Raw genomic sequence first — 13,309 nt, forward strand, 5'->3', positions numbered from 1 at the left:
CATCACCTCAATAGTGAGATTTGAGTACATCTAATTGTGGCTTTACAAAACCAATGTGTTTTGATAAATGTGTGACCCTTTGAATTTTGAGATCTTAAAAGAATCAGACCTTTAGTGATAATCTCGGTGCAAAACCATTTAAGGATGGTTCCTAAATGCATTATAACTACACATAAGTTTTAGTTAAAGGTGCACCTTGTATTCTTGATATACAACCACTTAACTATAGTAATATATTTAAAATTATTTCTGAATTTTTTCCAACCTCCAGTTCATCATCTAATACGCATGAATTCCTACGACTTCCAGTTATTGCATGTGCTTAGGCATACCCACTCACATCCTTAAATTTTGTAGTGAAAGGTTTTATGAATTGTTTTAGTGGCCACTTATCATTCTTATCTTTCTCAACTCTATCAATATGATGGTCATCTTTGTCATCTTCAGTTTGTATTCTCCATAACAATATGGAGCAAATATCGATGTTAGGTTCACCGTATTATCAACTAAACCAAAGATACTAAATGTTTATGATTCTTGTATGGTTCTTCAAGTGTAACTTGTCACTTAAGTAAACACCATGTTAAAGAAGTTTTCTCATCTAGGTTTACTATTTAATTACAACTCTAGAATTTATGATCAATTATTGGTGGTCAAAACAAACATTAAATTCACATTGCTTTTACTAGAGATAGGTACATTTATATAATGAGTTGGACTCACCCTATTTTGCATTCTCCCCAATAATTTCAACTTGAATTTTAAATAGATTTCAACCAATTCGCTTATAAAACAATCAAGATATCTCGGTAAGAGACATATCTAATATAACAGTTAAGAATTCATTACTTCCTCCATTATAAGTGATACTATTATTTGTATTAACAATAATACCATCATAAAATCATAATATTTCAATATTAGAAGATATTCTATCAAACAACATACTAAACTCAATTATATCTAATTAACATAATTTAAATCTTACATATTTTAAAAAATAATTAGATTTTTTTTCATTTTAGTTTATATTGAGTGTTGAAATTAATAATAACCTAATTATAAAAGCTGGACTAGTTTGAAAGGTTGACTTTCGGCTTGAACTGGTCTAGATTTAAGAAAAATAAAAGAAGAATTTACCCGACCTGACCTAGTTAAAAACCTAGGTTGACTCGTAATCTAGGGTAATACCTAATCAAAACCATGGTAAAAAACATGTTAATTCTTTGATTTTTTTTTTATCACAACAAATTGTTTTAATCCTCTTTTAAAGTTTTTTAAGGGGTTAACCCTCCCGACCCATGATTTGGTCATTGCCCTAGGTTGAATATCGAGTTGGGTTTTAAAACTATAATAATAACTATTTTTATCCTTACATTTTTTAGATGGACAAGTTTGAAAAATATAATATTGTCTCTTGAGACATGTCCTCTTTATACCTTTTGTTTTAGAAGTATATAAATTCACCTTAAACTTTTCCTAAGACTAGACTTATTTTTATGTTTTTGTTTCTTCAACTAAATACATCTTCATTGTCTCTGTTTTTTCTATCTCAAAACACTAACCAAACACTACCTAATTGTATTTATATAGCTCAGTACTCTATTAGACAGGGGACTAGTGTTATGCCGCAAACCGACTTAATTTTTTTTTTCAATGTAAAAAACAAGATGCTAATGTAACACAAACATTTCAAAAAAAGCAAAAAAAAAAAAATTTGATACATAAGTCATTAACACAACTAGATTTAATAACTTTAGCTAATTTAAATAATAAGATAAAAAATGCAATAACAATAAATAATTTGATAAAAAAATTAACAACGTAAAAAAAACTATAAAACTCATCACAAGTAAACTAAATAAAACTATGAATCTCAATTATCAAATCACTCAATATTGCAGAGAGAAATTGAAATAATAATAATAATAATAATAATAATAATAATAATTACTGAAAAAAATCCGAATATATCCGGGTTAACCTGCTAACCTTACGACCTTGAGCACATGATTGAGATAACTTCAGAGAAAGGAAAATGGAAAAAAAAAACACGAAAATCAATTCTTAATAAATCAAATATTAAGAAAAAAAACCTAAAAAAAAGGATCAAAGTCAACTTGTTTTAAACTTAAAAACTCTTAACCCTAATCATGAGCCCGATACCAACCCTATTGAAGCCAAACCCTAAAAAATAATGTAGCAAAATTATAAATCAATAAAATACCGAGAGAAGAAATTGAAAAAAATACAATGAAAAAAGGATAAAAAAAAGGATGAGGACTAAACTTGATATAAAAATAATTTAAATTGAATGTTGAAGGATCACAAAATTCAATTAGGAATAGGGAAAAAAATAAACAAAAAGTAATAAAAAAAATGAGAATTAAATTTGACATAAAAATTAAATGAAATTAAATGATGAGAGACATAATTAAAGAAAAAAATGAAAAACAAATTAAATAGAAATTAAAAGAATAATGATCAAATTAGATAAAAAATAAATATTTTTATTTTTCACAAGGGAAAGAGAAAAGTCTATCGAAGCCAAACCATTACTCCTCTATATACATGCATGTCATTAACAATAAGATCACGACAAGATGCTCCCAACACCACCTTGTAAGGCAGTGTTTAGAAGTTGGATGACAATGTATGTGTAACCCAAAAGGTAAAGAATTGCTCACTTGGTAAGTGTATAACATATGCTATCAATTTTTAAAAAATAATGTTTATGTTTGTCAAAAGACTAAATCACTCTAATCAACTTGTTAATAGGTAAAGAATCAATTTGAAAATATAAAAAAGCTCCTAGATGTCAGCTTGATAAATTTTGTTTTTAAGAGTAATATGGTATTTAAAAAGATCGAAATGCGGTATCAACTTTTTAACAAAATTTACTTCTAAAGATAATATAATCTTACATTGTGTATATAAAATATAAAAATATTAAATTATCCCCTATCAATTCCTTAAAAAAATTATTTTTAAAAGTAATATAGTTTTTATACTGTATATTTAGAAGATAAAAGGATTAAATTGTTCCAATTAATCTTGTAATGATTAATAATTTTATGAAAAATACTATATTATCTCTTATTTATTTTTTGTTGGAAGATAAAAAAACTACTGTGTATTCTACATGACAACCATTTTTTATATTTTATTTTTCTAAATTTTAATATAAAACAACAAATCGTTAAAAATTGCATTTCCCATTTACAAATGGGCAAAGACGGGTTGCTTGAAATTGTGATCGGTTAGATGATTGGTCGCTTAGACTCCTAAGAAAAACCTCTCTACAAGATAAGTTCCCTACTTGTCAACACTATTGCTAGCTCTAGTTTAGGAGTGAAACGCCACCACCAATGATGAAGATGGTAGAAATCGCCATGCCCACCAACCTCCACATCAAGCCCACTCTCACTTTTAACCCTTCTGCTTCCATCTCAACATGGAATCTAAGAAAGAAACCAAGGGAAACAACAAAAAGGAAACTTGGTGCTGTTTTTGCTTCCATTTCTTCTTCTTCTTCTTCTTCTTCTTCTTCTTCTCATGACACCATTGGTGAGGAATTGTGGCCAAGAAGTGAACTTTGTGGGAGTAACAAGGAAAAGAGAGCAAGCAAGAAAAGGGTATTCTTTTTGGACGTGAACCCACTTTGTTATGCAGGAAGTACACCTAGCTTGCATTCTTTTGCTCACTGGATTTCTCTTTTCTTCTCTCAAGTTAGCCTCACTGACCCTGTTATTGCTGTGAGTTTCCTTTTCTTTCTTACTTTTGATTTTATGCATATATGGTATGTATGTGAAAATGAGATTGTTGTTCATTGAAAGTTACTGGATATTGTTAAACAAAGACGGTATCTTGCAAATTTATTGACTGATAGAGGGATATGCAGATGACTCAGATAATCAGAATAATAATTGTTGTTGATAAAATTCTTTGATATTTTAAAGTACCTGTTTTGATTAAATTCATAGAAGTGTCAATTTTTTGATCTTCTAGATTCATTTGTGCATATGTTATACTTTGGAAAAAAAAATTCACTGTAAATTTCAAACTCATCTAGTTTTCAAGCATTGGAACACAAAGATGTGTCTGAATTGTCAAGTGACAAGTTTGCATTAATGTGGGTCTAGGGTGAAAAGAAGGTGCATGTTGCATAGCATGATCTACTTGGAATTCTTGCTTCTCCTTTGTAAAAGCTTGTGTTCTAGAGGGGGTTATACAGGAGGTGCCTCAAGAAAAGTGTAGGGAAGCAGGAAATTACATACCTCACTTTCTCTGTAATACAGCCTAATGGCTGTGACTTCCTGTGGATGACTTTGTTGAGAGGGAATGACTTGTTACATTTCCAAATGTATGCATAAGCTAGGTGCCTTCATAACCAAGAACATTTCTTTGATTTATCCATATATGGTCCCAAATTGTGAATTTATTGAAATTTACTCTTTTGAGATTGTTCTCTTACTTGATATACTCTGATTGGAAGTTATCAAAAAATAATTTCTCATGATAACCTTCTCTTGGTTTATTATAGGCTTAGAAATAGTTGTTTCGTGTTGGTTTACAGGTTCTTGATGGAGATGGAGGAAGTGAGCATCGTAGACAGTTGTTACCTTCGTATAAAGCACATAGGAGGAAATTCTCAAGAAAATCATCAGCACCGAAAAAATATCCTGCTGAAAGGTCTCATGTTGTCATGGATGTTCTTACAAAATGCAATGTTCCAGTAGGTGAACCTTGGTTAACTGTTTCCAGCATTCTATATTTAAAGTTACCTACTTTCAGGTGTTTAAAATTAATTGTATGCTTACAGATTGCATACTGCATGGTTGTTGCACTGTTGTCTTCTAAAATAATGCTCACAGAAATTGTGCTGGTTTATGTGTAGTATCATTTGCATTTTATATGGATGTCTAGACTTAACATCCAAGAATGGCCGACACAATATTTATCTGAATTTAAGATATAAAAAATTTAGAACTCCTCCAGTCCTGTAAACAAATACATGTGAATAGGTTGGGTTTCAATCACCATCATGAGAAATTCACGTTCGAGTTTGAAAAGATCACCATCATTTCACAAAAAAATTTACTTTTGAGAACAAAATGGTTTATTGTAACTGTCTGAAAATGGTTTATTGTAAATGTCTGAGAGATCACCTTTCTGTAAAAATTGACAACATGAGATTTGTGCAGGTTGTAAAAATTGAAGGTCATGAAGCAGATGATGTTGTTGCGACACTTGCAGGACAAGTTCTACAAAACGGACATAAAGTGGTTATTGCCTCTCCTGATAAAGATTTCAAGCAACTTATTTCTGAAGATGTACAGATTGTTTTGCCTATTGCAGAGTTAAATAGATGGTCCTTTTACACCCTAAAGCACTACATCTCTCAGTATAATTGTGATCCGTGCTCTGATCTGAGCCTTAGTAAGTGTGAGATTTTTTTTTTGTTTTCTTTTAATTTTTGATAATAAGAAAAATTATGAGATTTGCTTTATGTTCAACATATATCTTGTATAGTTCTGTACTTTTATGTGCATATGTTGTCAATAAAGGTTTTGCGGCTTTATAGCACTTACTTATTTATTGCCTATTGATTTAGCACAGTTGTTAATCTTTTTGACCAGCATAATGTTACTAATTGAAGAGACAAGGATAAGGATCCTTCCTCGACTGTAGGAAAGAGTTGACAATATAGAGGAAAGTTTCAAGTGTTGTCATGTTTGTGGGGGATTATGTTCTTAACACTAGTTGCTCCACTCTATTTTTCAGCATTTAGTGCAATCTACTTCTACTTTTGTACATGAGCTGCCCATAACTTTTCTATTTGGTATTAATTGTGTAGGATGCATTATGGGTGATGAGGTTGATGGTGTACCTGGTATACAAAATGTGGCTCCTGGATTCGGTCGAAAGACTGCTCTAAAGCTTTTGAAAAAGCATGGTTCATTACAAAATTTACTAGATGCAGCAGCAGTACGAACTGTGGGTAAACAATACGCCCAAGATGCCTTAACAAAGCATTCTGATTACCTGCGAAGGAATTATGAAATTCTTGCACTGAGGAGGTGGTTTGTTTCTTTCATATATCCATAAATTAATTTTCACACACATATTCCTAGTTCTTGGTGTTTCTTGCTGCATAGTCATCGCAACAAAAAAGGAACAGATTCAGGTTCCCTTCTTTCTCATTGCATCATTGTCTATTGTATTTAGCTCTTGATGACCATGGATCACACTTTCATACAGGGACGTTGATGTTCAGCTAAAAGAGGAATGGTTGGTTGAAAGAGACAGATGCAATGATTCAATTATTTTATCCAACTTCTTCAAGTTGTTGGAACAAAGCAAAAGACCTACCTACCAAAGTGGTTCACATTGTAAAATTGATTAAGCCCCCATTGGTAAGCTTTGAAGTTTCAATACGATAAGTTGAAGATCATTTCACCAGTATCACTGACAAACATCCTGATATTCATGAAGACAGCCATGGTATGGATGGTTTGAATGTGAAAAATCTAGAAACGGGAGAACACACAGAGAGATGGGAGGAAAAAGTATAGAACTTTCAGAAGTTGCTACTAACACATATATAATGCTTAAACAGATAGCTTTATGTCAGAAATCTTATATCAGGTAGTCATAATGTCTCAGTAAAGCAAACAGTGAGCTTGAAAACGAATAGTTTAGCAACTGGTACGGTGAAGACCACGGCCCCATATGCAAGAGAGCTGCAGGAGCATGATTATGGTGTATAGAGAAGTGGCTGTTGCATCTGTGGTTCCACACATGGCTACTCCAGCAATATACAGCCGATGTTGTCTTTTTTTTTTTCTTTTGGTGCCCTCTCCCACTCCACTGAGACACAATGTTCTTAGCTACTTGGCACACAGGAGAAGGTTAACTCAACAGGATTGCAAGCTATATAGTTAAACAACATTCTTGTATTGGAATTTGGAAAGACACTGTCTATAGGTTATGCAGTTTTCTAATGATGGAAGGCAACTGTCTCTTTTACCAAGGACAACTCTATTGTGGTTTTGGGAAGTTAGGACCCCATTTCAGTCTATAATTTTCCAAAGAGAACTGTAATTTTTATTAAATGCAATAGTGCGTGCGGATGCAATGCGAATTCTCTCACTTTGCCCTTCTGAAATGATGACAATTCAATGGCTACGGCTTCTAACATTTGGCCCTAGTTTGATCTCTATGCTTTTTTGTAATCCATCTTTATGTAAGATGGCATTCTTTTTATCTTCTTTTTGTCACAGATGAAATTTACAGTTTGTGAAGAGAATGTGTGTTCGATTTCTTAAAGCTTTCATATGTCTGTTTTATCTGAAAGTAGAGCAAAAAACAAAAATCAAAATCATGGTAAGAACAATGCCTTATTTTTTAGTCATAGAAAAAGAACATAAATAAGAGAAGAGTAGAGAGGCTGCTATTTCTTGAAGAGGCCCCCTTTTAATGAAAAGAAACCAAACGCGGCCTTATCTTCTTTTGTTGTCAGTTGGGACTCTACAAGAGAACTTTTATCTTGAACCACCAACGAACTCTGTAGGGAGTACAGTACATACATGTTCAAAAGAACACTCAAATTCACATAAACGTAGACAGAGGCAATACACAAAGCAGTTCTTGCTCCAAAGAAATCTCCCATACACAGTGAAATCAAAGAAATATGCTTCTCCAAACCACCATCTCATCATCTCCACCTCTACAACACCTCCACCAGCATCCTCACTCTCTCCTACCATTTGGGTCTCACAAGTTTAGGCCCCACAAGCTTTCTCTTCAGGTACCATATTTCCAGATCCTTTTTTAAAGCATCCTGGTTTCTCAAAGTTGAAATGTTTTCACTTTCTTCATCTTTTATTTTTTTCCTCTTCTATAAGAGCATTTCTTAGTCTTTCTTGAAAGCTGACATGATTAGGTCTTGAATTATGTTGGTAAATATAAATTGTTATTGTTTGAACATGCCATGATAATGGAGTAATTCTTTAATGTGAGTTTTAACATATAGAATTATTGATATGAAAATAATATTACTTGGGAAATTTTTGCACATCCTTTCAGGCCCTTTTTCAGCACTATAGTCCACCAGATTTGACAAATTTTAGGGCAGGCCATGGACTGAATGCCACCCAGTTTACTAATTTCCAGGTATGTATTCCAACAATCTCTTTGCTTCGATAGTGGCTATATTTGAATTTTCTGAGTTCATGGTTGTCATCAAATATGAATCTCTTCATCGGAATTTCCCAAAGAAATTTGCTCTGTTTATCTCCATAGCCTGTTTTAATCAACACTTCTGTTTCCTTAACACTATTTGATGATAAAGCTTATACTCTTCTTTAGGACTGAAGGTGCAATATAGGCTTTGTGAATTCGTAGTTGGCAAAGGGTGGTTAGGTTTTGAATGTATGGTCTTCTTCTTGGGAATACAGATATAACAAATTTATTGATGGAACATCTTAGTCAATTTTGTATTTGGCCGAAATTTTATTGATGTCAGTTGACTTGAATACTCTTACACATTTTTGTCTTATTTGTGAACTTGCACATAGAAATCTTCAGGTATTGATGTCAAGATAATAGTCTGACCCTTTCTGTTTTCTTCATGTCATTTTAGCTTTCTGCGTCCCCAAACCCCTTCTTATTGAGCACCTAATTTGTTTTTAATTCTGAGGAGAACTGAGCCTCATTTCCATGAGGGATTGACTTGCTTTTAGAGTTGAGTTTGTCATAAGACTTGTTTTTGCATTGCTGAAGAAAGTGAGCTTAAGCTATAGTTATTCTCCCGAGCCAAGCAAGAGCACGTGTGGCTTAAGCCCAAATCCAATTTGTTTAGGCTCATTTATGACTCTTCAACTTCCCGCTATATAAACTACAAGAAAATCTTGTATTTTTCCATTGTGGGATAAATGGTTTTGGGTTTCACAAAAACATACCAACCAAAGTCTTTTTATATCAATTTCTCATTCACTCACAATTCATTTTAATCATAGTAGTGTTCCATGTTAAATAACTTTTGTTGGAGAATAATTTCCAATAAAGTTTTAACCCTAAAATTGAGTGGTCTTCACTTTTAATTTGGACTCAAATGTGCCCATCGACCATGTTTTTTAAAACAAATTTGTAACAAAGGTTTCCTCGGAAGATGGATCTTTGATCATCATGTTTATCAGCCTTCTCTTGGACTGGAGTGAATTAATTGAATACTCCCTAGCAATGGCTCTAGTTGCCACAAGTTGAGCTTGAATTTATAGCGGTATAACAGATTCAGGATTGGAGAAAACTACAGCCTTATGCTCAATATGAATTATATGGGAAGAGCGGAAGAGAAGAACTTTAGAAGGATGACTAGAACTTTGTTTTCATGAGAAACATTTTTTCTTCTAATTCAGGCTTGACTGATCTGTACTTTATATAGGTATCCAGTACATATTTTTGTATTATAGAAATTGGGTGTAGCTCTCAGGGGCTCTGATCTTCAACATATCCTGCTTTCATTTCATAAGTTACATTCCCTTAGGTAAAGATTGATACCTAATCATATAAAAGCTGGCTATTGCAACAATGTTTTTTTCACACTATGTGTGTAACCAAAATCATGGTCAACCAGTTCAAATCAAGTGTTTTGATATCTGATATATTTGCCCACAGCCAAACAGTCTGGATAAACATTTTTCTTTACAAGTTATGATTTTCCTCCCTTTCTTCTGTGTCTTATGCTGTGAATCTGCAGAATGATTTTCATTATCTTTCTATGTTAATTTATGTATTTTTAACAGAATCTTCTTGTTTAAGGTGATGTACATTTTTCATCACTCATTTTGCATTCTCTTGTGGGTGAAGGCAGATACATGGAAAGGAGTCACTAATGGTATCCTCTAGCTCACCGAGTACTGAGAGTATTCCCTCTTCTCACTTTGATTTTTCATTTCACCCTGATTTTAGAGGCTAAATTAAATTTATGTGTAGCAGATGCTACACATCTCATACATCAAATGTAGGAGTTTCATCAACATCCTCAGATCCTCATTTTGTACTGTTCTTTTATAATCATTTATCTGGTTTGTTACTTAAACCACTCCTTGCTTTGATTTTTATTAAGAGCTGGCAGAATACCCTTATACTTAACAGTAGGGATCCTTTTGAAACATCCTATTATTGGTTGTTATGTCTTGAGCAAACTGAATAATGATCCAGATATACCAATCTTGTTTGGTGATTGATTTGCACGCTCAACGATGCCAACTCACTGTTTACCTTTTCTTTTCTATTTCATATGAGTTATAACGTAGTCAAACCATGAATTTATGAACTAGCTAAGCTTGATAATATACTACTCTCAGCCAATCAGAAGAAAATGTTTATATTGGAGTTCATCATGTTTGGACTCCTCAACAAGAGCAGCCTGAAGGTTTTTCCCCTTAAATTAGCCATTAGTGGGAAGAAGGATCTCTCTATTTATAGGCAAATGATAGCAACATCAGCTGCTTCTTGGACATGCTATTTGCCTTTTGCTTACTAATTTTCTTTGGGTATCCCATCTTCTTAATATCATAACTGTAATGCAGAACCCTTGAGGAATCCTCAGAACATTGAGGACAATGCTTGCATGAAAAGAGTGATAGTTTCTGTGTCTGCACTCTCATTTGGACAAATCTCATTGTTAACTTCTGTACAAGTGGCACATGCAGGAGAAAGTATCAAACCAGATGCACTTTATGAGGTTGGGGAGTTATTTGAATTGGGAATCCAGCTCTCTTATCTTCTTTTACTTTTAGCTTTGCTAGGGGTTGGAACTTTCTTTGTGATTCGTCAAGTTCTAATGCGTAGAGAGCTCGACCTTTCTGCTAAAGAATTGCAGGCAAGTTCTTCTTTGTAATTTGTGTTATGCTTTTCCAGGATTTTACTCTCTTCTGAAACAGACATTTATTACAAAGCCATCTTGGAGATTATTAGATCTTTAGATGGAGAGGTCAACGCTTTTTGAAAAGAAAAAGATCCATTTGGTCCCCCCGCTGTTTGATAGAGGGCATTGGCCATCTGTATTTTGTAGTAGAATACAATCTTATTATTGTTTTGTGTTTGCCCTTTTTAATTTCAGGAGCAAGTAAGAAGCGGTGATGCCTCTGCAACTGGACTTTTTGAACTCGGTGCAGTAATGCTGAGGAGAAAATTTTACCCGGCTGCTACTAAATATTTACTTCAGGCAATTGAGAAGTGGGATGGTGAGGATCAAGATCTTGCCCAGGTATGATTGTATCTTTGTTCCTTCCTGTTTTGCAAGCATCAAGTAATGCTGTTGCCTTGGGGTAATTGCATCTTGTTCGACCTAACATGCATGTGTTGTCTTAGGAGAGATGCCTAGCAACATCATTTTTATGCTCTCATTGATTAAAAAGGGAAAGGGAAAGGAAAAGCTCATATGCTTAATCATATTGGATGGTCAAGTTCATATGTTTAGATTGTGGTCTACAAAAACATCTACCGAATGGTTTAATTTTGCTTTTTTGTGTTTTGGAAATTTATAAATCATCGCAGCTCACCACTGCAACCCTTTGACCGTATCTAACACTGACAAAAGGAGAAAGTTGTTATAATCTAGTTTGGAAAATTGTGAACAAAGATTAGGAGATCAGAAATAAGGACTTCATTAAGATCAGGGTTTTACTTTTGAGCAATAAAAATAAGATAGGGAATGCTCCAGTCTATATTTTGCACCAGTATGGTATCACTTTACATGCATGAATTTGACGACAAATTCCTTTTAACCTCTCAAATGTTTGAACAGGTCTACAATGCGCTTGGTGTTAGCTATATTCTTGATGGGAAGCTTGACAAGGGAATCAAGCAATTTGAAGCTGCTGTGAAGCTTCAACCAGGGTATGTAACAGCCTGGAACAATCTTGGCGATGCCTATGAAAAGAAGAAAGACTTGAAGTCAGCTCTCAAGGCATTCGAAGAAGTGCTGCTCTTTGATCCTAACAATAAGGTGGCAAGGCCAAGAAGAGATGCTTTGAAGGATAAGGTACAAATGTACAAAGGAGTTCCAATCAAGTCTAAGGATAGATGAATTTACGGCCATAAGATCATCAAAATTTTCTCTCTAACTTTTGTAATCTTAACCAATCCTTAACTTTTGCTCCTCTAATATTCTCTTTGTTTTTATTTTTGAACTTTTGCCTAAATTACAAGTCCAAACTCCAACAACCTTTTCATGTCTGGATAATTGAATGTGTAATTGTCAGTGTTTTAATGATGAAATTGCTGTCTTTTATAAAAAATGTTCTTAGAAAAAATTGTGCCTAAATCAAAAGATGTACTTATAATATTCAATAAAGAATAAGTTGATGGACGTGTTGATGTTTTACTTTTCTTGGTTCAATAGCTTGACCTTATAGGTCTTTATTTGACCCATCAATTTGATTATAAAATTGCGTATATTTTCATACTAAATAACAGAAAGCAACATAATTATGAAAACTTGCTTCAGGCTTTGCTCAAATACAAGAAAATATATATAAAAGAAAGCTTCTAAGATGGATTATATTATAGATCCTTAATTGTTATAATTATGAAGAAAATTAACCCTCCAAATCAATGTTTAAACCATATATAACCTCCTCGAAACTGGTTTAGCTAGTTTCAAACATAAAAAAATTGGGAAAATGAAACGTTCACAAATCTTGTAGACACGCCAATAGATCGATCTAGCTAATCACCATGTCTTGTGCTATAAACCTATATATATATATATATATATATATATATATATATATATATATATATATATATATATAGGGGCACAGAGAACCTGTGGCCTGCATGCAGATGCACGAAATTATGCCTCGCCACCTGCCCTGTTCCCTCCTGTCTTCCAAGGGACGTGGTTTCCAATTATCTTTCCTAAATAAATCCAATAATATTTATTATTACCATGAACAGCATAAATTATTATTAGCCGGAGGTCTCATGATTTCAATATCCAACATGCACTGTAAGAGAGTAAGTCTGTTTTTTTGCCTTTTGATAGACTTGGAATGACAAAACTGAAGCTTACTTTTGATATCCAGCATGCACTGTAAGAGAGTAAGTCTGTTTTTTGGCCTTTTGACAGACTTGGAATGACAAAACTGAAGCTACTTTTGATATCCAACATGAACTGTAAGAGAGTAAGTCTGTTTGCAATCTTTCTTTATATCTTGTCCAAAATCCCATGAAGTCATTCACATAAAATAATGTTCTGATTAGGGGAGAGATCAAGCAATATTTGTGCTAATTATGC

At 33.3% G+C, this 13,309-nt stretch overlaps 2 protein-coding genes across 14 annotated transcripts; both read left to right on the plus strand.

Annotated features, from left to right (window-relative positions):
* The first annotated feature begins 3,240 nt into the window (after positions 1-3,240).
* Positions 3,241-7,152, plus strand: LOC133669464 (uncharacterized). Of its 2 annotated transcripts, none has more exons than XR_009833897.1 (5): positions 3,241-3,755; positions 4,577-4,735; positions 5,205-5,439; positions 5,858-6,187; positions 6,262-6,462. XR_009833897.1 is itself a non-coding variant. In XM_062089609.1 (5 exons), the coding sequence occupies exons 1-5, from the start codon at positions 3,369-3,371 to the stop codon at positions 6,404-6,406; spliced, it is 1,149 nt and encodes a 382-aa protein (XP_061945593.1). In that variant the 5' UTR covers positions 3,242-3,368; the 3' UTR covers positions 6,407-7,152. The 2 variants fall into 2 exon arrangements, 1 of the variants encoding a protein (XP_061945593.1); XM_062089609.1 differs by having other exon boundaries at positions 3,242-3,755; positions 5,858-6,080; positions 6,262-7,152.
* A 322-nt stretch (positions 7,153-7,474) lies between these two features.
* On the plus strand, positions 7,475-12,379 carry LOC133669465 (tetratricopeptide repeat domain-containing protein PYG7, chloroplastic-like). 12 transcript variants are annotated; one of them, XM_062089616.1, is made up of 6 exons: positions 7,475-7,810; positions 8,089-8,175; positions 9,871-9,926; positions 10,596-10,888; positions 11,129-11,275; positions 11,816-12,379. In XM_062089616.1, exons 2-6 carry the CDS (start codon positions 8,150-8,152, stop codon positions 12,095-12,097), a joined length of 804 nt encoding a protein of 267 aa, XP_061945600.1. In that variant the 5' UTR covers positions 7,475-7,810; positions 8,089-8,149; the 3' UTR covers positions 12,098-12,379. The 12 variants fall into 12 exon arrangements, with proteins under 12 accessions (XP_061945600.1, XP_061945601.1, XP_061945604.1 ...); XM_062089617.1 differs by having other exon boundaries at positions 9,871-9,917; XM_062089620.1 differs by having other exon boundaries at positions 7,476-7,810; positions 10,707-10,888.
* Positions 12,380-13,309: the final 930 nt, after the last annotated feature.

This window comes from Populus nigra, chromosome 12 (genome assembly GCF_951802175.1).
Source record: "Populus nigra chromosome 12, ddPopNigr1.1, whole genome shotgun sequence".
NCBI classification, from domain to species: Eukaryota; Viridiplantae; Streptophyta; class Magnoliopsida; order Malpighiales; family Salicaceae; genus Populus; species Populus nigra.